This window comes from Sycon ciliatum, chromosome 1 (genome assembly GCF_964019385.1).
Source record: "Sycon ciliatum chromosome 1, ocSycCili1.1, whole genome shotgun sequence".
Taxonomy (NCBI): domain Eukaryota; kingdom Metazoa; phylum Porifera; class Calcarea; order Leucosolenida; family Sycettidae; genus Sycon; species Sycon ciliatum.
The window spans coordinates 78,360,197-78,385,222 of record NC_088643.1 but is presented as its reverse complement, the minus strand read 5'-3'; the positions used below and the strand labels follow the sequence as shown (position 1 = coordinate 78,385,222).

The following is a 25,026-nucleotide window of genomic DNA, read 5'->3' as shown; positions in this document are numbered from 1 at the left end:
GGCTAGCTAGACCGACAATGAACAATTACATGTACATGTATGACACATGTGATTTAGCTGAAGAATGTCTGACTTCAGACTGAAGCCAGTTTTCCGAAAACTAACTACAAGTATATCATCATCCATGGTTTGAAACTTTGTATCTGAATTACATGTACATGTACATTAATATTGTAAACATGATTACATCCATTCACCAAGGAAAATACAACCCCAGGTTAACCGGTTATCGGATGATTTTGTTCTGGATGGATGTACAGTCAGACCACGCTTATCCGGTCCTCTTTTATCCGGATCCCTCGCCATCTGGAAGAAAATTGTTGGTTACCGATTTACGGCATATGCCATGCATACATACGGTATGTGTGTTCAATTATCCGGTTCCCTCGCCTATCCGGATATTATTGTGAACAACGGATGTGTGCGGTTATGGGAGGTCTGACTGTAAATTGTGTAATACATAGCTTTTTTGTTTTGATCATCCCGTGGTTAATTACAGTACTGTCTGAGGTACATGTAAGTAAGTTAGTTGAACAGCTCCCATTCGTGTATCTGTAATCATGGTACTGTAGTAGATTATAGAGGACATAATTATGTACTTGTTTGACATCTGTTCTGTACGAATTTAGTAAGTAGTTTGCATCAGGGAGTAGTACATACGCTTGATACGGGTATGGCATTTTAGTAAATGGATTTGTTGGGATAACCTCAAAAGTATAAACAGCCCATAGGAATTTTATAGCAAATGTGTGTAACAATCAGGTAACAATGGACTACACTGTCCCCCTGGAAAATTGCGGGGAATTCGGAAATATGCGCAAGAAATTGCGGGCGAAAACAGTGAAAAATGTGGGCCAGACTTAGTAAATTTGCAGACACTGTAGTGTCTTGAAACAATAGTTATGGACCACAAAAACGTGACAAAACGTGGTGAGTGGAGGACCTAACAAGGAATTTCGAAGCGCGAAGAACAGTGCGATGTCAAAGTTTGGCCCTGGGGACAAAAGTTCACAGCCATGCACTTCGCATACACCAAGAAGTACACGTAGCAGCGCACAGAACACACCATGCACGAAAATTTGTACAGGGTGGGCTCGCGAATTCACTGAAAATTGACGCAAAATGGAGAAAACTGCACGTTTTCCACGGAAAATGCTAGATTCGCAGAAATCCACGAAAATCGCGGAATTTTCCAAGGAGACGTCATAGTCATCGTACATCAAGGGTATTCTTGACTACATGACATTGTATTGTGCCCATGCATGACTTGCTAGAACAGCCTGGCCACATTATTTGATAGACCATAGCTAGCTGGTCTTGTCAGAAAAAATACGGACATGCTGTCACCCTGGTCATGACACCATGGTACCATCATGACCATGATGGCGCGAGGATAATATTAATAATAGGTACATGTAATTAGAGGGCTTGATGGCTGATCAAAGCCCAAGGGTCCAGCCCGAGGGCCGTAGGCCCAAGGGCTGGGCCCGAGGGCTTTGATCAGTCATCAAGCCCGACTGTACCTCGCTTGAATATGCTTCAGACGATCCCCAACATTTTTTTATTATTTTGAATCAAACTCGCTTTGGGTGATCTCGAGTGTGGACAATGTCGGCCTTTCGTTTGGGATTTCAGAGCAGCCTGAAGTCTAAAGTGCATGTCGTTTTCGTCCCGTTCGTAAGTTTCACACAGAGATTACAGCAAAGGGAAAGTAATGTCAGTGGACGAAAAACCTGTTTCGTGAGAAAGTTTCTCAGGACTACGTGTCAAGAGCCAGACGTGGCTGAAGAGTCACGGAAGTATTTTCACTTCGACCATACACGCCTTGCTCACGCTGCATACTGCTGAGAGTTCTGCGGTGCTGGAGCTAGATTTCCAACTCCACAAGTTGAGAGCCACCGCATCCCCGACCACCACCCTTATCGGTTTCTTGTTCTTATAGCCAGATCACCTTGAAAAGACTGAGATTGGGCATGATCAGGGCTTTGATGGTTTTGTCGTACAGTTGCCAATGGCAGCGGGCTTTGATGGTTTTGTCGTACAGGTTGTCAATGACAGCGGGCTTTGATGGAATATCAAAGCCCGCTCTCCGAGGCTGCTGATTGGTCGTTAGGGCCGGGTTCCACTGCGGCTCCGCGGCTCCGCTGCTCCGCGGCACTTGGCTGCATGCAGCGGAGCGAGGTATATTATGGCACCGCAGGCCGCGCACCTGAGGGCCTTTCTGGAAGCCTTACTCGATCGGATAGAGCGAAACTGAGCACCCTGGGATGCGAGCAGTTTTTTGTACTCCCGGGTCCAAAATCTCACCACCAGGCCGGGCTGATCAAAACGTCTGCCGGGTCTGCAGCCTACAAACGTGGATCTGCCGACACTGTGCTGTCGACGACATGTCCCGCAAGGCACCTTGCGTGAAAGCAAGGAACGCTTTTTTTTAGAAAGGAAGCTTCTTCCCCAAAATTTAAAAAAAATTTAAAATTATTCCTTCTGAAAATATCATCGCGCTCTTGACCTCGAAGCTGACTGCTGAATGCGATTAGGAAAGAAGATTCCTGAAGATGCACCAGACTGATTCTGGCAAGCCGTCTGTCGTCTGGATATGCACTGTTGTTCGTCATGGTCAGCAATCTTCTTCGTTCGTCCTTTCGTTTTCCTGACCACGATGATGACAAGCAGCTCTCATGCTCAGGTTAGTGCTACTTGTATGTCTGGGCACACAACACATCTGAGATGCACCCACTGACGTTATCGAACTGAAGAATGCAGCAAGGGTTCCTCGGATTCTCTTGACTTCGGAACAAATTTCCTTCACTTTCACCCTCTCAGTCTCTTCCCCATGTGCCCTCCATGCATGCACAATGGAGCTTGCATTACAAATGTTGTTTTTACTTTGGCAGTGCGTTCGATAACGTTAGGGCAGTCTAAGTTAGGTGTTCTTCTCTTCAGGCTTATTGGGCCTGTAAAAATTCTAAAAAATAGCTTCCAAAATGTAATGCTAAACGCAGGTCCCTATGATTATGAATACGGTTCTGCTGGGCAATGATGTTTGCACCAATCTACACTCTATGCTGTCACAGCACCCACAACTGATCCTCTCTCTCTCTCTCTGATCACTATTAATTTTGATAAAGCTAATCTTTAAATCGCTGTTGCACAGGATCTCAGGTGCGAAGAAGCGATGAATCGATACATGGCATTGTGAATAAAAGAAGAACAAATTCACAGTGCACGTGAGACTCGGTTAGAAAGACTGCGTTTCCGCGTTCGTAAGAACGCCACACGTACACCCCGGGGATCATGATAAAGAAAATATGTCGTGAAAATGACTGAAAAAAAACTGAAAATATTTTCTGTATTTGTACGGAAAATCACTCCTTGTTCGCACTACAGAATTTGGGCAAATGGTACAGAAAATTGAAGAGGATCAATCAGCTGTGTAGAAGCATTGCAAGTGTAAGCTGAGCGATGAATAGTCTTGTACCAAAGTGAGTGCATGCCGTACCACGACAACATGTACATGTAGCACAAAAAATAATGTCGTGAGTGCAAGTCACACATGTTTTACACTTCCAAATGCAGCCACCGACATGCATGTGCGTGTCAAAAAACTTTATAGTGCAAGTATGCATGCAATGTACACGGCAGTACGCAAAACACTGCAAGATACGGAAAATCAGAAGTCTGAGTACGCAAAACAGACTCAATTGGTGGGCAGCTCTGTACTGGCCGGTACGGAGGGAGTGAATCTCAATGTGTGCGATGCATGGACTTCGGCCGACAGTGAAAACTATGCAAGTCGTGTAGGTTTGCAGGATGAACGTGAGTCCTTTTAGACAAGCGCCTTAGTGAAGTAGCCCACCGAAAGAAGAGTACTTGACACCGCAAAGTGGAGTCTGCGCATACAACAGTGAGGGGGTAAAATTAGCTATGACTAATTCTGCATGTGTGTCACATTTCACTAGCAGATAGGCACACGTGTTGTTCCAAAAAGATGCTTATGTCAGTGTCTGAATATGTCATGTACCAGGTAATATTGTTGCCAGGATCTCACGGTGAGAGTCAGACTTGGATATGGTATCAATTAGGGGTGAAACGATTACACTTTTCAACTATCGGTTAACCTACCCTTGTATCGATTCGATTATGATATTGATTACTGCGTCCTAGAAATTGTCGCGCCAGACCAGCACAAAGCATGCCGTGTTGAAATATACACATATACATGTACATACACACGTGCAGATAAACCGCGTACTCTAGCGTACTCTGCACATCACGTGCAGGTGCAGACAGTCAGTTTTTTTATTTTTTCACAGCCCTACTGGAAAACATATGGACAACAAAAAGAAACGAGGAAAAGGACAAAGTACAGTATCTAGTAGTGCTGTACATGACATCTTTTGATTCTTGCAGACGGTTCTTTTTTTAGAATCGCGTAATCGAAATCGTTTCCTTGTAATGATCGATTAGACGGATAACCGATATAATCGTTTCAGCCCTAGTAGCAATAGATTATCAATATCATACATCACCACCCAAAGTATAATAGCCGAAGGGCCCGTTTGTGTGGTGGTGTATGATTTCGTGAGCAAGATGAAGTGGCTACAGATGTGTTTTATATAACACCCTAAGAAAAGATCATCAATACTGGGGAAAGTGATTCTGGTAGCATGTTGTATCCAGTGTGGCATGACAGAGACTCCCTCGATTTAGGCTAAGGCCTGTGGAGAATCCATGAATCCATAAATACAATACATACAGGCAGCACAACCTTCGGATTATATGCACTTTTGCTTGCCTCCTGGAGTGTGGTTGTACCTTGGTTCAGTAGACTTTGTTTTTCAAATTCGTTTCTATAACATTAGGTTTCTTTGTGTTGCTGCTATGTCTTTTCATGTGTTTTACAGGATTGCCATCTGTGGATGAATACCACTCTGAGGCACTCTCACGAGCGAAGGTGTTTGAGAATCCATGTCGGAATGATGGTCGTGTTGGCCTAAAGGTGCATTACATTGCCGATGCTCGCCACCTCCACCCTGGAACATGTTCAATTTCTGTTTCTCGTATGGAAGGACCGAACAGGTTGTTTTCCTACCTCAGTGGACCACTCAAGACTGAATAGCACTGATGGAAGAAGATTTGCCGTGATCTCGTTCACATAATCAACCTGTTTAATTGCTGTACTGAGGTGACTGCTTCATAACAATGACCATGCAGCATTAATTTTTGCATAGTACTTTAGTGCCCCTAAAATTGGAGAATATCGAATTTCTCTGCTAGCATTGTGGTTCTTTTGTGAATAAACATCACTACTCTTTTTGAGTAGCATAGCAATGACAGAGTTGGTTTAATGTATGACAAAAATGGAGCTGCTTTTTAAACCTGTACTGTATAATCAGTACCGCCGGAAGCAGTTTTTGATTGGTCCGGTAGTTTAATGGCCTTGTATACTTTGTGTGTGATATGGCGGGTACACACGTCCTCTACAGCAGGAAACATTTGTTGGTGGCCAACAAGTTGGTCCGGTGATAACCTGACCAACCAGACCGGTTCCGGTGGGCCTGATAATTGTGGGGTTCATGAGCAGCTCAAGTACTTGCATGGTTTTGGACATGTCCTCAGTTGAAACCGACTTCACCCAAGCGTTCTCTGAGGGGACCGAGGTCTACTCTATCAGTTCATGTATTCTGTGAAGTGACATGACCATTCGTGGGGACCTTGCTCATAACTGCGAAAGTCCTTGTCTGATTTTTCCGCGTCAATTGAACGTTGTACATGTGCATGTAGTGAAAGCCACATGCATAAGGCTGTTCCATGGCACCATGCCACCAAGCTCTGGGTTCATTGGCTGAACATATTCTTCGGCACAGTAAAGTCGTGCGCCCAAGAGCGTGGAAGCCTAGAACATCCAGCCTGGAATACTAAGAACACCACAGCCCAAAATTAAGAATTGCGGTGCTGGGTTTGTGCTGTTGTAAAACACGGGGATTGTTATTGATTGTCATGTTGTACATGTATTTGAGCTTTACCACTACATACACGTCTGTCTATACACAATATTCAATCTGCGGACAGCATGCTGTTTCGCTCATCAATGCAGCACAGAGAAAATGAGGCAGATGAATGTCCTGCTAGAGAGCATCGAATATAGGTATAGAATCATGCCTTGCAGATCTCGTTACGGCCCCTTCGATGCATGCATGTTTGAACATTAGACGGCTGTGTAGCTTCAGTTATCTCAGAATATGTATTTATCCAGCAGCAACAACGTTGGGCACCGATTAACTGACACACAACTATTCACTAGAATGAGTATGCGTTGGAACACTTTACCCCGAGTCATACTATAGGAGTGAGTGCCATGCATGGGTTTACCTCACAAACTGAATTTCATAATTTGACATCCAAATCACAGAAGAGTGAGTGGTGTTCCAAACTCACTCCATGTCCTGCGAGCTACAGTAGAATACTTCTTATAGCACGTTCTTAGAAACAAATCGTATAAAGTTAGGTTTGAGGCTGTCAACCCAGAAATTTGTGATTTCACAGCCATAGATGTTACCAGTCAGGTAACTGTATACAGTAGGTATGCAGAAGAAAATACTAGTAACTCCTTGTGGAAGAGCTGTGCCAAAATGTGTACAGTACAGTAAATTAATAAAAAGTGAGAAAAGCAGTGACAAGGCTGTGCATGATGTAGATCTACCAGTAAGTACAGTGCACCAGTGAAACTGTTCGTGTAGTCCCGGTATACCACTATAATGATGGCATGGCCCATGCCACTACAATCTATTTGCAGTGGGCCGCAGTAGGCCAGTGCAACAGAAAGCAATTCAGTAGCTGTGTGCAATGTGAACATCTATGATATGCAAGTAAACTGCCATACAGCACAATCGATTACTCTCAGCCCACATAAGTACAATGTAGGCCAATCAGTAGTATAGATACATAGAGCACACTTTGCATCATACATAGTCAGCACCAAATCTGTATTGTCGATGTACTTTGCAATGATGAAATGATGGCAAGCGTGCTTGATTCATCATAATACTGCCTTGAACTTGGTTGGAAGTTAGTTGTAAGTTCAGTGGTCGAGGTAAGCAGAGCTGCTCCAGCTTTCAGAATCCTGCATGAAAAAGGCAGAAAGCAAACCATTGCCTTTGGGTTATCTGTCATAATAATAATAATAATAATAAATGTAGGTATAATAGTAGCAAGCTGACGTAAAGAGCCTGTCTTTCAATACAATAATTCTATCCACTGCATGGACAGACCTGGTGCTTCATTCACCTCTGTTTCTTGCTTTCTCAGAAAACCTACTTCCTCCTTCTGCCATCTAGCTCATGACATACATTTTCTTTACGCCTTTTCAGCCATGGTCGACTTTCGCCCCTCCTGTTTGATTGGCAATTGCAGTCAACCTGGGGAATACTGACCCTCGATTGTGAATGAAAAAGTGTCGCTATTGGTGTATTGTTGTTACTCGTGAGGTTGGAAGTATGTAATCAAATGGTCACTAGATCTGAAGATTGTTATTTGCGAGTTGTTTTGTAAACCCGAGGTACATTATTCACAAGTTGGATTGTACATGCTATGGGATGTAGAATAACTAACCAAACAAGAATGGTGTAACAATGATTGAGTCCATATCCAATTGGATGAACCTAGAGCGCATGATCCATTCCAGAAACTTGAAAGGCGACTTCAGTGAGTCTTGAATTGTCAGCAGCATCATACTTCCATTGAGCTTTTTTTCTTTTTCGAAACGACCCTCTCTTTTCAATTCGAACGAAGGTCAACATACAATTACGGCAGGCATCCATGCACTGATCTTCACTGTATACATGTGCATGTATACTGCACTGTAGTCTGTACAGTCAACTAGTCGTGGTCCACTTGGCTTCCATAGGTGCAACTTGGCTTACGGTAAGTGTCACTACAAGTGCATAGTAGCCCCCCCCCCCCCCCCCCCCCCCGGGAGTGCATGTGAACAGGAACTATGAACTGGTAAAAGAATTATTCGACACCTTCGTTCGTTTCGATGGAGAAGGTTCATTTGGCAAATTGAGGCCTTCGTTTCACCCCTAGCCCCAGGAGCGAAATTTTCACTACTTGGCTGCCTGTTTGATCCGTCCTTGTGGAAGGGTTGATTTATGCATGCCCGCATATAGACCTTATTCGATAAACATCACGATCACGTGAACCGGGGACCAGGGAGCGGCAAGAGACCTGCACTCAGTGCACAGAGGCTCGTCCAGGGAACATAGGAACAGAAAAATACCGGTATTTTACTACTGCCTTGTACGAACTGGGCCTTTCTTGCCACTTGTTTCACGTACGCGTGCCCCAGCTTACGACAAATCCCTGGAGGCGAGTCCAAAAATCACATTATCGAATAAGGTCTATAGAATTGCTAATCTAGACGTTTGGGTTTAACAGAGCAAGCCTGTGATTAAGAGTTGCACAGAACACAGATCACGTAGAACTACCCAATATGGGATCAAAACTCACAACGTTTTGGGTACTTTGGTCTCATGTCGTCTCCCCAGGTGCTATGAATCCCTGATGCACATGTATCTACATATACAATGTAACCATTACTCTACCAATGTTGCGGACGATGACCCCCCCCCCCCCCCGGCATACAGAAAGTTGCTATGTCCTGGCCCTCATACAGCATTGCGGAGGCACTTCTGCAAAAAGGACTAGCCGAAAGTGGCACAACAAATTTTCTATTCCCAGAAAAGCGGCGTTCCAGCCGAGTTTATCTTTTGATTAAATGGTTTTCTCGGTTGGGATTTCATACCTGACAACCATCCCGATTTAGCCGCGACCATCCCGACATCGAGGGCGGTAATAGGCACCCAAAAGTGCATTAGTTCCATGCCTCACCGCGAGCTATATTTGTACACATTTTCATGCCTAGGTATGTCATTCGATCTCAGGTTTGCAAAGGTTGGCAGGCATGGGATTTGTAGAGTGACCAGTTCTGACTATTGCCACCTGCTGCGCAGAAGTGTCATTCCTACATCCTGGCTGCAAACGTACCTTCAATCCCCCCCCCCCCCCCCCACACACACCACCACCAACAATGTTAGATCCTATTTACAGGACCTCATTCTATATGAAAGGGTAGCAGAGGCACTGCCAAAGTATAAAAACAACATTTGAAATGCAACCTCCATTGTGCATGCATGGAGGGCATGGGGAAGAGACTGAGAGGGTGAAAGTGAAGGAAATTTGTTCCGAAATCAAGAGAATCCGAGGAACCCTTGCTGCATTCTTCAGTTCGATAACGTCAGTGGGTGCATCTCAGATGTGTTGTGTGCCCAGACATACAAGTAGCACTAACCTGAGCATGAGAGCTGCTTGTCATCATCGTGGTCAGGAAAACGAAAGGACGAACGAAGAAGATTGCTGACCATGACGAACAACAGTGCATATCCAGACGACAGACGGCTTGCCAGAATCAGTCTGGTGCATCTTCAGGAATCTTCTTTCCTAATCGCATTCAGCAGTCAGCTTCGAGGTCAAGAGCGCGATGATATTTTCAGAAGGAATAATTTTAAATTTTTTTTAAATTTTGGGGAAGAAGCTTCCTTTCTAAAAAAAAGCGTTCCTTGCTTTCACGCAAGGTGCCTTGCGGGACATGTCGTCGACAGCACAGTGTCGGCAGATCCACGTTTGTAGGCTGCAGACCCGGCAGACGTTTTGATCAGCCCGGCCTGGTGGCGAGATTTCGGACCCGGGAGTACTAAAAACTGCTCGCATCCCAGGGTGCTCAGTTTCGCTCTATCCGATCGAGTAAGGCTTCCAGAAAGGCCCTCAGGTGCGCGGCCTGCGGTGCCATAATATACCTCGCGGAGCAGCGCGGTTCCACTGTCACTCGCCATTCGCAGTACCGCGGTCGTGGTCCACACTTTTTGATGACGTTTCACCTGCCTGCGCGCGCGAAATCAAACAAATCCTCGTGTTCTGGCCTGCGCAACGAATTAAAATTTGAATTTTAAAATTCTGGCGTACAAAACAATGCAAAGTACGGGAAACAGGTCGAGCCGCGACCGCGGCTCGCAGTTTTTGGTCAAGAATCGTAGCAAAAGCTCGCGGTGAGCCGCGGACTCGCTGCTCCAGCTCGAGCCGCGGTCACTATGGTAATGATGACGTTTCAAGCCGCGAAAGACGAGCAGCGGAGCAGCGGAGCCGCAGTGGAACCCGGCCCTAAGGGCCGGGTTCCACTGCGGCTCCGCGGCTCCGCTGCTCCGCGGCACTTGGCTGCATGCAGCGGAGCAGCGCGGTTCCACTGTCACTCGCCATTCGCAGTACCGCGGTCGTGGTCCACACTTTTTGATGACGTTTCACCTGCCTGCGCGCGCGAAATCAAACAAATCCTCGTGTTCTGGCCTGCGCAACGAATTAAAATTTGAATTTTAAAATTCTGGCGTACAAAACAATGCAAAGTACGGGAAACAGGTCGAGCCGCGACCGCGGCTCGCAGTTTTTGGTCAAGAATCGTAGCAAAAGCTCGCGGTGAGCCGCGGACTCGCTGCTCCAGCTCGAGCCGCGGTCACTATGGTAATGATGACGTTTCAAGCCGCGAAAGACGAGCAGCGGAGCAGCGGAGCCGCAGTGGAACCCGGCCCTAACCTAGCAAAGGGCACGTGGGTCGTTTGAAGTAATTATTATGCATGCACGATTGAGTAGGCTCAGGGCTGTCACTGTGCATGTGACCTACATCATGTGTCATGAGTCAGACATGCTCGAGCGCTTTGATCTTGGCAGTAGCTAGTAGATGGAGTACTCTTGGCATGGGAAGAGCAGGGACGAGTAGCGTACGAGTACATACGTGTTCTGTCCCATTGTATAAATATCAGTACCAGCAGTGACTGCACACCAAGACTTCTTACGATCATCATTATTGTGGGACGACACTGTTATGACGTTTCAGAATTCAAGAATCATTGCATGCTAAGCACTCCTCGTTGTCGGGCCGGGGGAGGAAAGAAAGCCCTCCGCAGAGACTACTTGAAGTACTTGTACAGATAATACGTCCACGCAAAGTACAAGTTACAACTACAACCTAAAAAGGACAAGAAACTAAACCTGCACAAGTACGAGCACAGGCCTACAAGTACAAGCTAGCCAGAACCAGAGAACGAGCTCCAGGCGACACGCAAAAAAACATGCATTCGATCGAACCAGTGCAGCAGTGTAAACATCCACATCCAAGGAGAAAGTTGTGCGCATGCGCGTAATATGAAGGAGAAGTGCGCCATTTTGCTCATCTTTGCGCATCTACTGTTCTTGTTGGAGGATCGTTCTGCGCAAGCTCGAGAAGCGATCCTCAATGAGCATGAGCGAACTGGACAATATTGTCCAAGCATGCCAAGAGGCTTGTAGTGGTGGCTTGACAGTTCTCCCTTCTGCGGATCAAACAATTACTGTCTCATTGTCCACGGCAGATTTTCAAAGTGCTGTGTCGGCTGCAAGTTTTGTTCCTTCATCAACACACGATGAAGATGTTGCTGCTGCTGTTGCAACAACTGTGGATGGAATCTCTACCATATCACACATATCTGGATCGCTCACTGCTGCTGCGAACCCTGCCATTAACATGATGTGCTTGGATGATTCCGTTGTTGGAGAATCTGAATTATCTGATGGAGGATTGGATGACAATGGAGATAAATCTTTAATGAGTCTACATGGTCTTGCAAAGAAACGTAAGAGGCCCTGGAGCTACGAATCAAATCCAGCCACTAGGAAACGTCAGTCAACACGACTTATGCGAAAAATTAAATCAACTATTGATGAGCTTGCAGCTCGTGTTGGTTTACAAGCTGTAGTAATATCATGTTCACCAGCACGCGGTCATCCGCCAACCGCAAGTCAAACCAACACCGAATTCAAAGTGTTCGGTGCCGCTCCACTGGAGAATGTTATCAAACGCCAGCGGCATAGTATTACACAGGCGTTAGACATGCAGATGATGCAGCATCAGGGTGGCATGAATGGTTGCAGCCAGAAGTACGATCTCCCACCACTTGTTGTGGACGGTGTGACTGTGTCTGTTGAGAAGATGACACAAGCGCAACTGCGTGCATTCATTCCACCCATGCTACGCTGCTCAACTGGCCGACCGAAGCCTGGCTGGGGAAAAGACCATCTAAAACCAGTGTGGTGGCCGGATGGTGTGCCTTGGCAAAACGTCCGTGCAGATATGCGCACAGATATTGAGAAGCAACAGACGCAGTGGACGGAAGCATTGCGACAAATTGTACGGAACTGCTACACTCACCACAACCGCCTAGACCTACTCGTTGAGGCTAACGATCAGCAGGACGGTGGTGGTATCGGTGTTCCCAAGAATCTGAGCATTCCACAGGTCGTTGGTGTTGGAACTCCATCGTCATCTCTATTGTCCACGGAGCTTGACAATCAGCAGCAAGTTTCTGCTGAACAACAGGCCCAAGTGATTATGGATTTGACGCACAATCCTCACATCATCCAGCATATTCAGGCTGCTGATGGTACGACAATGTTGCTTCCTCAGTATTTGGACAGCCGCATTGTTGTGGAGTTGACTGAAGCCAATTCCAGTGTGGTGGATGTCTCCACCGCAAGTATGGCAAGTATGGCCAGTATGTCATCTGGCATGTTTGTTTCTGCCAACCCCCATTCTGTCATGACTAGCGATCATTCCACGTCTCTGACTGCACTCACAGAGCGTGATGCTCTTGTCGCCACGGGTCATCTGATGGCACAGAGCGAAGCCTTTTCTGTTGTTGGTGCTACAAGTGATGTTCTCACGACAGCTTCGTCTATGGGTGATGGTGTCTCAGCAGAGACTGTTGCATCAGTAATGAATGACGATGTCGGTGTACCTGTTGCATCAGAAGCAGTAGAAATCATCACTGTAGACAGTCACGGCACAGTTGGCCCATAACATTACAACAGTGGGTGTAACGGCCAATTTTATTTTTGTTTTTAGCTTGAATACTAACCGCATTGACTTCATGAAACAACATTTTATATGAACACTAGTCGTAGTTGCCACATACCAGTCGGTAGGATTTTACCCTCGCATTCTTTGGTTTTGAGCTATGTGTTTTAAAATGCATTCTCATTTTTTGTCTTAGGGGATTTGCACAAACTGCAATCCATCTGTCTTCGATCCTGCTGATTGAGAGTAATCACGCTACTTCTATTGTCCCTTTTTGTTGGTCTTTGTGTTTGACTTTAGTCTTTCTTATCTTCCTGTCATTCTTTAGCCCCATCTTTTCATTGATGTTATGTTGGTCTTTTTGATTTTGAGCTGAACTATCATCATTGACATCAATGTGACTGTTACACTTGTTATTCGTCTTTCTGCTTTTCATCATTGGACTTCTTGTTATGCATATAAGTGGTTTGATTTCCACGAGTATTGTTTCCATCAGGAGCTTTGTGGAGTGTTTTTTTAATCACATTGTCATGTTGGTCAGCCTGCTCTTGCAAACTGTGCAGTTATCACAATCCTGTTCAGGGTTTTAGCCAGGTCAATATAGTAAGGGGGCGGGCATGGAAAAAAGTTACCCCATGACCCATTTTTTCCATTGTCCAAAATTGTCTTGCCATGCAAAATGTAACATACGGGGTGAACCCCGACTTTACCCCTCACAAATGTGCCTTTATACACCCGCTAGTAGTGACTATCGACTGTATTTTCGTTGAATGGCGTGAAAAACACAAAAATCGGAAAATGAGTAGGGGGCGGCACTTTTTCACAGGGGGGCGCTGCGCCCCCCTTTGGCTAGAACCCTGCTGTTTTGCTATTGTGATTTTTCATGCTACTACACAAGAATGACCCTCCATTGAACTTCCTTGGTACCAATTTTCTTGCTACGGTTTACTGTGCTGAGGTTATTTTTGGACTGGCCATCCCCTCTCTCTCTCGCGCGCCCGCGCCCGCGCGTCAATGTGCATGTAAGTATTGACTGTTTGGTTGGTGGCGGCCAGTTGGCACTTCACCAAAGTTCCTGCAATGCATCTCCTCTGTTACCAAAAGTAGAATGCTGATTATCCGGACGTCATTCAACTGCCATACCACTAGAGTGAAGTCACCGCACGTACCTGTATATCATTATGCCGTGTTTGGTGAAATTTAGGGCCGAGTCGGGTATAGTTTTCCACAGGTACCTAGGTAGCAGTAATGTTTCCATGGTAACACCACATGCACCCCTTCCCGATCCCTTACACGCTGGCTACCCAAATAATATTAATTCATGGAATATTACATGAATTTGTACGATTGCACTGTACGAGTACATGTACAGGTCATCTGCGACTTCGGGTGCATGTTACAAGGCGAGGACGCGTCTTGTAACATGCTGTCAAAATCGAAAAACATGTTAAACTACCAAGCAAGGCTTCTGTATATAGAGTACCTGACTACCAGTGCATACTACTACCTGTTCGTTCTTCGGCGACCGACAGTACTGTATCAGAACGATCAATTATCCGGAAATTCTATTTGCATTGAATTGCTTTTGGGTTATCCGTCATATTAATAATAATAATAATTGAAGGGATGAATTTTTCATAATTTCCCCACCCAAAGCACCATTCAAATGGTCCCCGGCCCCCCTGGTGAAAGTTCAGATGAAATCGGTTTGTGTGGGCCAATGACCGGGTGGAGGTTGCAACTTGCAACACATCAAATACATTACATGAAGGCACCCCCGGCAGTGTGGTAGTCAAGTTTTACAAGGACAGCAACGTTTGTTTGATAAGTCTAGTCCATAGACACCATCAAGTGCATATAAGAATAAAGCAAAATTGATGCTGAGCCAGCAGCATGATGAACATATCAAAAGAGAAAGAAGATCTGACACATCAAATAGCAAGTTGTTGCAATATCAAAAAGAAAGGCAACACCCAATACATGTGTGAAATATTGGATAGCCCCTATAACAAACACATGCATGCGGAATAAGCAGCCTCAATGGCATTCATCGCAGCATGCATCTTTCTCCTGTCTTGGATGGTACTTTTTACGGTGCTTCTGATCCTCATCGTCTCCGCTGTCATCACTGCTAGATTCATCAAATGCGCGTGGCTTTGTATAGATACAGCAGCCTAAAACAAGACCAAGCAAGCATGATGAGTGAGAACATGAAGGATCATGCACACAGATAGGAGTGCAGTACATGTATGTGGCATAGATGCATTCTCCAAACTCAATTGTTGCAATGTAAAGCTGAGCTCTTCGACTTCTTTTTAGGTGCTTTGATTGTGGAAGTCTATCAAGATTTGGGTTAGTTATGAACATGTTAGTGCATGCATGGCCATTAACCTCTACCGTTCAATATTTTGTGTGCACAGACCATATGACGCGCATATTGAGAAAGATAAGTTAGATAACAAATATGCTGACTGATCATTCGCAAAAGTATTACCGTATGTCCGCATCTTTAAAGCCATGGCGGTGTATTCGATTATAAAGCCAGTCTCAGTTATAAAGCCATGGGCTTCATAAATGAAATGATATTTGAAGTATGTTTTGCATAAATGAAGGAATAAGTACTACAGTGGTCCCTCTATAATCCGGCATCATTTGTGCCACGGAATTTCTGCTGGAGTAACAAATCGGATTTACTGCTGAAATGTGCATGGAGAGGACATTTTGGCTACTGGAAATCGTGCTGGTTTCTTGAGGGTGCTAGTTTATAAAGTGCTGGATTAGAGAGGGACGACTGTATGCTAGCACACTTACAGCCCAGCAGGAAGGGTGAACAAGTAGATTTAGATTGAAATTTCTGTGTGGACTTTGACTTTTATGGCATGGCGTAGTGGGTGAGTCATTTTGCACCTAAAATATCTAGGAAAGCAGCGGTGTATCGAATATAAGGCCATGGCTTTAAAGGCGCTGACATACGGTATGATCACAAAAGCAAATGGCGCTACTATTAAAGGGGAAGTTAAGGCAAAAATTAAAATTTCACCAGTTGTAGTCGTCGGGGTGCTGAGTCAAATGGTCTTGGTCCGAGGAAGATGAGACACTCCCTTCCTACTTGAATCCCAATCGAACTCGCGCACTTCCACCGAAACTGGGTGACTGCGCCCTACTAGATGGGGATGTGTATGCAAAATGTCACTAAAAGCGCCATTTCGTTCTTATAAAAGCACGGATGACCGCGATTGGCCCATATGTTGTAGTCTTTTGGACGCTGAGTCGACTGGTTTTGGTCCGAAAAGGCTGCGATGCAGCGTTCCTCCTTTATTCCCAATCGAACATGGTTGAACAAGCGGTCACGTGCTCCTGGGTGCCCAAATCACCTGGTCACCACGCCAGCAGGCGAGAACTTTCACACCAAGGTTCAACTCGAGTTCAACTCGAGTGACAGGACTGCACCCAAAAAAGGTCAAACAGGCTAGTAAGTTGTACCCTGCAGGCACGGTGACCACTGACCAGGTGACTGGCGTACGCAGGAGCACGTGACCGCTTGTTCAACCATGTTCGATTGGGAATAAAGGAGGAACGCTGTATCGCAGCCTTTTTGGACCAAAACCAATCGACTCAGCGTCCAAAAGACTATAACATATGGGCCAATCGCGGTCATCCATGCTTTTATAAGAACGAAATGGCGCTTTTAGTGACATTTTGCATAAAATCCCCATCTACAGTCCATTTCAAAACTATAGACGCGTACCTAGGCAAAAACCGTTATGCCAGCATCTATACCACATAAAATCTGTGATCACTTTGTGCATAATTTTTTCCAAATTGGGCGGCTGTTATCCAATCGTTTAGAAACTATATGAGAGTAATTGTGGAGCGATCCTGAGCAATATTCCGAAAACTATTCTCAAAAAGGTCCAGCCAAATTTGAAATATTTCAAAAACCCTACGCGTCTATAGTTTTGAAATGGACTGTAGTAGGGCGCAGTCACCCAGTTTCGGTGGAAGTGCGCGAGTTCGATTGGGATTCAAGTATGAAGGGAGCGTCTCGGCTTCCTCGGACCACGACCATTCGACTCAGCACCCCGAAGACTACAACTGGTGAAATTTTAATTTTTGCCTTAACTTCCCCTTTAAGCATCAAATCAATGCACAGTAGGTAGGTATATGTAACAGCACCACTATCTCAACACAACACAAAACTCACACTTGGAACTCTTCTTTCCCATGTTCTCATTATCAACAGCTGACTGGTCCCATTGAACACCTTGCTTCTTGGGCTTCTTCAACTTTAAAACTAGCTGAGGCTGATGAAAAACACACATAACAAAACAAAGAGAGGCTAGCAAAATGGCCCCAGGCATATACCCCACGATAGGCGGTCAGCCTTTGGGTCATCCTAATAAAGTTATTATTATTATTTGAAACTCGGGTATTGAGCCAATAATAAAAGTAGAAAGGAAAAGGACATATGGACTGTATATAGTATCTAGTTACAGTGGCGGAGAGTTACTCTTAACTCGTTTCCATATGTCCTTTTCCTTTCTACTATTATTATTATTACTATTATTATTATGTCAATTCCTATCATGTAATAAACTGCACAGATTTCTTTCTCAAGTTATTAACGCTGAGGTAATCCAAACTTGAAAATGTGTATACCAGTAGCAGCTAGCTCAGTTGCACCAAGAGTTGTTCCCTACTAGATCTCTATGCATGGGATTTTCTTCACATGGTACTGTAAGACATGTTATTATAACGAGTCGCAAATTTAACGATTGTCCAAAATCCATAAGTTAAAGAGAAGATATGTTTAACGACCTTGCAGTATTCCGGCATATCCACACACAACAAAATGAAGCAGTATGGCCTCAACGGATCTTATTATAATGAAGAAATGTCATCCGTTAAAGCGTTAGATTTACTTCCTGGTTATATATACATGTCTTACAGTATACCATAATCACCACATGTATTTACTATTTACGGCAGAATAGCCCGGGTGCAACTTGGATATAGGCTGACGGCGATGGGTCGGCCATGGACGCAACGCCTATCTACGAAATGGTATCACAATAGCCAGTGTTCACTAGTATTTCCCAAAAACACATTCCACGTGATTCCTCTACGTGGATGTCGAGCAGAACAGGTTTTCTTTATGTTACGGGAAAGCGAAGAGAGTACCCGGAATTCTCCGCGTCGCGTTCCCGTAACGTAGAGCAGAACACCACTATTGTCTGCTTTCCATCCTCATCAGTTCTGACTTGAGTTGTAGACTTTTAGCCTTTGAGAAATGGTTAATACATGTACATGTACATGTATACGCACCGATTCAGAATTTGCAGACTGCGTTGCTGTCGTGGTGACACAAGCTGCCTCGGCCTTCACTTTACTCGACGTAGCCATCACTGCTCCACAGATCACCACGATTCTCAATTGAGTAGATGCAATTCTAATCTACATTGGCAATACATCTAGTTTGACAAAAGCAATTTTACTAAAGTACTTGAAAGAAAGGAACAAGACTCTTGCCTTCGATATTTTTAGCTGCGACTTTGGTTCGGGTTACTAGACTACTCGCTTCAAAAAGAAGCAGTTAACCCTTTGAGAGCCGATTGAAAATTTCAAAATTCTGCATATTTTCAGGTTCTTTGGGGAGTAACTTCAGTTCTACTCACTCAATCTTCACAATCTTGGGCTTCCTGGAAAGGTCTCCGCGAGAGGAAGAGACTGAGGTCACGCATGATGACCAGGACGCCATATCTCCAGCGCCGGAGAGCAGCGAACTAGCGAAAACTGCTTGAAATGCGTGCACTTTCGTCCTGCTCCAGCATTTTCATTTTTCTTGATCGCAGAGTTTCGATTTTTTCGCTGTGTACCCTTGGAAATACTACCAGTGAAACCCACGCAAATTTGAGTAACTCAGCGCGAGGAAAAGTCTCAAAATTCTCAACTTTCGAGTTGCACTCCCACGCTTTTCAAGTGCCGCGATCGCGGCTGAACTTACGAGCGATTTATCTCAAGAACCGTTGATCGCAGCGCGTCGCGGATGGGTTCTACGGCACGCTGAGAGTTTTCTCTTCAAGGTAGATATTTGGATCGTTGAATTTGACCTAGTTTTGACCGAGTTACGGCCAGTTGAAGTCTCACAGTCGAGTGTGTAGAATTCTACACATTCAAGTATGGGTCGGCTCTCAAAGGGTTAAGTAAGCAATGCAACGACCTCCTACTGCTGCAGTCTGGTTGATACTAGCTTCGTGATAGCAACGTCCAGACTATTATGTCGCAATTATTTCGATGACGGGAACACCATTCTGGCATTCATGACATGTTCAGCAAATGTCGGAACATGGCCCATCGATCATCGCGATCATCAGCGCTGCAGCCTAGCCATTCATTTCAAATCTTTCGAAAAACTGACGATCCGCTTCTGCAAAAGCAATCTTGATGACGTCATTGCTCCACTTCAGTGCAGTGCTAGCATGAGTGCACGTGCAGTGGCGCGAGTACGAGTGTACGAGTGCACTGCATGCATGCAATGGGAAACACGAACTGACGAAGTACAGTACCGGTAGGTAGGCAAAAAATATTCCAATGGAGAAATAAGGCGCATGCGCGCTTTCGTTCTTTCTTTCTCGATCGCCTCTCTTTCGATTGCCTGGCAAGAAGACGCAATCATGGTCCGTATGCACGCGCCCGGGTATGTTCCCAGCTGATTTAGGCCATTGGAAGCCTCTCTACACAGTCGTATTTCCCTGCCTGACGACAATCTTGTTTGTGCTCGATTGTGGTACTTTGCAGAAAGGGCATTTCGTCCTCGGCACTGCCATACAGGCGCAGTGTGCCAACAGTAAGTTTTTAGCTGCTGAGTAAAATCTGCAAGTATGGAAGACTTGTAAGGTAAACAATACCTATTTTACCCTACTGTTAACTGCAGTGGGTCAAGATGTCCTCTGACGAGGTCAAGGAAATGATTGCCAAGCTCGCCAAGAAGGGGCGCACTCCGTCCCAAATCGGTAAGAACAATTTACTACAAGTCGAAATTTGATTTTGTACGCATAATTTTACTCAACACAATTCACAATTTTGCAGAACTCTTTAGCAGAATGCCTAATTGACGTGATCATTGTTGTGCAATCTGTACCTATTGCATTTGTAGGTGTGATGCTGCGTGATAGCAATGGTATTGCCCAGGTCAAACTTGTTACTGGCAACAAGATCCTCCGAATCCTGAAGGCTAAGGGTATGTAATTGATATTTTTTACATTTTCATTAATTACCTACATACATGTTCAATTTAATAGTTAGTTTGTCTTCCTTTAAAGATATTAGTCACGGTCGGTTACATCTCGGCAGAAGTAGCAGCTGACATTAGCAATATTGAAACCCATTTTTAGCAATTCGAATTTTAAAAATGGGCAATAAATATTACTATGCAATGGTGGCACCCTATACTGCGGTACAGTGATGGTTACTAACAACAGCCTCATCATCGCCCTCCAATGATGACTCAGGGTATAGGTTGGACACAGCAGGTGTCTGCAACATCCCGATTGTATGACGCAGAACGAATTGTGGTTGCTGTTTGTAGTGATTGCCCTGGATCCCTTGAACTGTAATATATGCTGGATTGGCTACTACTATGATAGCACTTGACTTGAGCAATTGTCAGCGCTGTATTATGTAAATGTGATAATGTCACGATTTGAGGTGCCTTGTATCAAGAGTACATGAAAACCAGAGTGTGCAGCTTGGGGCCTTCTCTGCTATGGGTGTCTGTCACGGCGAAATTCCGTGATTACATCATATTTGGCCCAGATCTGAGGCGGGAAATGGCGTAGTGCGTACAACTGAGCTGCAGTTGTGCAGAAAGAGACCTGCTTGAATCCTGCGTGTACGCACTACATCACTAAAATGATGTAATCACGGAATTCCGCCGTGACAGCCACCCATCCGAGCTGCACACTCTGGTTTTCATGTACTCTTGCTTGTATGGAGTGGCAAAGCAGTGGAGCGCGAGTGCCGGTTTGCAACCCAAACCTAACACTGTTTGCATGGCTTGCCACTTGATACAGATTTGGTCTTCGAATCTCAATACAAACTGTCACTCGAGTCCATGCATTCCATTCAAAGCATATGTAATGGTCTCATCAGCGGTCAGTTATCTGACACCCTCGGCACCGGGCCCTGTTGGTCAAGTGAATATTCTGAATGGCTGAAGCTAAATTATCGCCAATATGTTGACACATCTGGAAGACTAGTATACACGTGTCACAAATGTACATGTACAGTTTGTTTGCATTCTTTTCGCATCTGACACTCGTGTTTATTAACCTTTGCCCATCAATATGAACACACTTTCTGAAGTGTAGGGTATGCATGGAAAACTTGGGCCAGCAACCGCTGGATAAGTGACACGCTCCTGTGCCTATATTTCTGAAAGGTGAACGGTTTAGAGCTCTACGTCTTCCTTCACTAAATAGAATCCGGAAGTGATGGAGGCCTCCAAATATGAAAATCCAGACCACTAGCCTAGGATCCTTGGCCAACTACTGGCTTGAAAGAAAGAAATATTTTCTTTGTTCTCTTACTCGTGTGTAATGTTCTTTGTATTCGGCTTTTTTAAACCTTTGATACATTATAGACTGCCTGATGCAAATCTATTTCAAAGTATGAACAGTTGAACACTGTTTTATTACCTAGCTGAAAAGTTCTGTTCCTTCAACTTGTTTGCTGTTACTCAGAGACTAGTTTCTTCTCCTTGTGCAAGCTGTCCGTGTTTGTATTCATTTTTGTTTCCTTGTGTTAGGTTTGGCCCCTGCCATTCCAGAGGACTTGTACCACCTTATCAAGAAGGCTGTCTCTGTCCGCAAGCATATGGAGAAGCAACGCAAGGTGTGTTTTACTTTTCAGCGTTACCGTATTTACGGCTTAGCGGAGTCTTGGGTTCACTGCGTGATGCGGTTGTGAATTTAAAGTTATATGTCTTTGCCAAATTAACAGATGTTAACCCTTTACTGTCCGATTAAAATGTATACAAGCCCACGCAACCACAAAATCTGAAACTAAAATTAGGCGTAACTTTGGTTTGAATTTGACGATTTCCACGATCTTGGGCATCCTGGAAAGGTCTTGACGAGACGAACGCAATGAGCCCACACTCGGCACCACAGGATGCACTGGTCCAGCGCTGCAAGCCAGGGAACACGCAAAAGCGCTGAGCTCACGCTCGAGATCGATCTCAATCCACCATGTCACCCCTGTTGCTCGTATCGAGCTCAAATATTTTCGTAGAGACTCCCGGGAACCTACTTTTGAATTTGAATCGGTGTAGCCTTGCCAACAGGTGACGTAAACAGGGAAAATCCCAGCCGTCGACATACGCGTCGCGCTCTGAACGCACATTTCCCGGGACCAGAATTACGAGTGCGATAACTCAGCAACCGCTCTTCGTATCGCTTCGGGAATTGTTCGAGGCGACAGCTGAGACTTTTCTCTTCGACCTACATATTTCGATCTCTCCAAAAGACCTAGATTTGAGCAAGTTATGATAATTTCAAAATGCCTACCCCATCGATCCCATTGGATCAATGCTTGTATGTACGGACAGTAAAGGGTTAACTAGTGCCTGAACACTGAATACATTTCCACTTTAGTTCACTTTGTTTCAAAGTAATTTGAATATCCAATGTGGTGATGTCTTGTTGTGACCAGTGTGGTCACTCCATGCATCTCTTGGGAAAGCAATGATGTGGCTTTTGGTAAATGTACCAGGGTGAACAATATCCTGCTTCGATTCTATTTGGTGTGGTTACATGTTTCAGGATAAGGATTCCAAGTTCAGGCTCATTCTCATCGAGAGCCGTATCCATCGCCTTGCTCGCTACTACAAGACGAGGCGTGTTCTTCCCTCCAACTGGAAGTAGTAAGTCCTTGCTAATATTCTTACGGTGTCTTACCACATCTGGATGTCGCTTCACTGGCGCATGTTGTGTGAATGTACTTCACATATACTTACTACTAGCTTTTAAATAGTGTCGTCGTGGCGATTCACATTGCCATCGTCATGTCTCTGGCCGGCCTATCTACAGAATGGTAGACCATGTGGACAATTTCATTGTAGAGTCGCATGCTGAAGAACGCCAACGCCTAAACTTGAGAACGGCAGATTGTAGCACACAATGTTCCGGTGCGGATTTTTGTCTAAGAACGTGCTATACGACTGCAGCCATGAGTAAAAATAAGGACGTCCCAGGCTAACCCCTTGGAAACATCGTTCTTGGGTGCACGACTGTACTGCACATGTTTCTCTGGAAAAATTGGGTGCCGTGGTTTTGTTTGCAGATTTAAAAAAGCAGTGAAGCTCCCATTTTGCCCTACATGCGTGTACTTACTTGACATATAGGCTTGAGGTTACAGTAAGATTTTATACACAAGCAAACTCCCTATACCATAAATCCATTCTATCTATTGAGTTGATACATTTTTTCCGGGGTGGTCGTAACTTGACGTTTTCGTTCTGTAAAATTTATCGATAATGCCGGGTGACCCATTGATATAGATTGCCGGGGATGAGTTACAATCAGACCCAATCAATTGCCAGCAGCAAGCCATTGCTTCTTCCAGATTACCTCAATAAATAATTTCATTGCTATTTAGCATGTTGGCACAGCTAAATGGTTGATGTGTGAATAACTCTCTTGTCTCATTTCTGTTTGCTCGTGTGCCTGCAGTGAATCATCCACCGCCTCTGCTTTGGTTGCATAAATTGCCTTCAGCATAACATTCGAAAGACTGAAAGCTAATAATGATGGCTGTTGTTTAGTGAGAGTTGTGTGATGTCCGTGCTATGTTTGCAAGCTCCTGTAACCAGAGTGCAGACTGGGGTATGACATTTTGAAACTTGTTAGTGTCCTTTTGCATGACTTGCATGGACCTCCCTTCTCAGAGGCTGTTTACATGAGAAAAATAAGCCTGGGCGTATTCACCTCAGGCTTATTTCCACCAATTACAACATGGGCTTATACAGTAGAGTCGCGCGCCCAAGAACGTTGTTTCTAAAGGGTCAGCCTGGGACGTTCTTATTTTTCAGCAATCTGGCTGCGTTCTTATAGCACGTTCTTAGAAATAGTCCGTACTGGATCATCTGTATCCCACAAGATGCAAGAAAAAAACACCGACGTTCTTAGCTTTAGGCTGTGGCGTTCTTAGTATTTCAGGCTAGACGTTCTTGGGCTCCACGTTCTTCAGCGAGCGACTCTACTGTATGTGAAGTGATGCAATTAAGAAAAATATTCCAAATTTACAAGTCCGTGGCCATAGCGCAAGTGGGTCTGTCATATACAGTATACTCTCCTGGCGAACTGCACTCTGTTTACATGAGAAATTTCAAACCTGGTTGAGTTCAGTCCGGGTTGAAAGTCTGTACGATAGACAAAATAGGTGAGCGTTTACATGAAGACAGTTGACCCGGGTCAAATACTGATATGCCGCTAAAGTCCACTTCTAGAGTCATGTGTGATCACGTGAATCCGTTCGCGAAATTTGCATATGCAGTCATGTTCAAAAACCTGGCGCGAGATACGCACAGAAGTACGTTCGTACAATTTTCCTGACCCGGGTCGAGCGCGTAAACGTGCCATTCATTTTGTGTACATGGCGGGTTGAAATCTGACCCGGGCTGAAACGCCTCATGTAAACACAGCCTAACAGGCTGTACTATGGTAGGAAGACTCCGTATTGTGAAAAATTCTACTTGACTGGCGAGTCGCATTTGTGTCTGTTGATTTGTCCCCTTGGAAAAACGTGATTCCGCAGCCGTGGCAAATTTCGCAGAAATTGACACCATCTGCGGTAATATGCTGTGGCACGTTTTTTTGCGATGGATGAAGTTTTTTATCAAGACTGAAACAAGAGGTTCCTGATCAGGGAGTCTTCAAATACATTTGACGACTCCCTGTTCCTGATCCTGCTCACACTTCTACTGCCTTTCTTACTTTTTTTTTCGAAAAGACGAATACTTCACTGACCGAAAAATCAGAAGAAAGTCTCTGACCCTTTGGAAAAGGGGGTTATTCTGTTGCATTTTCTGC

At 44.8% G+C, this 25,026-nt stretch overlaps 3 protein-coding genes across 3 annotated transcripts; 2 read left to right on the top strand and 1 right to left on the bottom strand.

The window, feature by feature from the left end:
* The first annotated feature begins 11,347 nt into the window (after positions 1–11,347).
* LOC135807666 (nuclear respiratory factor 1-like) lies at positions 11,348–12,940 on the top strand. The gene has a single exon (XM_065321247.1). The coding sequence runs from the start codon at positions 11,348–11,350 to the stop codon at positions 12,938–12,940; it is 1,593 nt and encodes a 530-aa protein (XP_065177319.1).
* Positions 12,941–14,753: 1,813 nt separating this feature from the next.
* LOC135805643 (E3 ubiquitin-protein ligase PPP1R11-like) lies at positions 14,754–18,529 on the bottom strand. The gene is made up of 3 exons (XM_065319716.1): positions 18,263–18,529; positions 17,142–17,241; positions 14,754–15,111 (listed from the first exon to the last, which is right to left on the bottom strand). Exons 1-3 carry the CDS (start codon positions 18,338–18,340, stop codon positions 14,975–14,977), a joined length of 315 nt encoding a protein of 104 aa, XP_065175788.1. The 5' UTR covers positions 18,341–18,529; the 3' UTR covers positions 14,754–14,974.
* Positions 18,530–19,494: 965 nt separating this feature from the next.
* Positions 19,495–23,758, top strand: LOC135805642 (small ribosomal subunit protein uS15-like). Its single transcript, XM_065319715.1, has 7 exons — positions 19,495–19,634; positions 19,736–19,784; positions 19,872–19,950; positions 20,094–20,177; positions 21,744–21,829; positions 22,759–22,859; positions 23,668–23,758. Exons 1-7 carry the CDS (start codon positions 19,546–19,548, stop codon positions 23,699–23,701), a joined length of 522 nt encoding a protein of 173 aa, XP_065175787.1. The 5' UTR covers positions 19,495–19,545; the 3' UTR covers positions 23,702–23,758.
* The last annotated feature ends 1,268 nt before the right edge of the window (positions 23,759–25,026 follow it).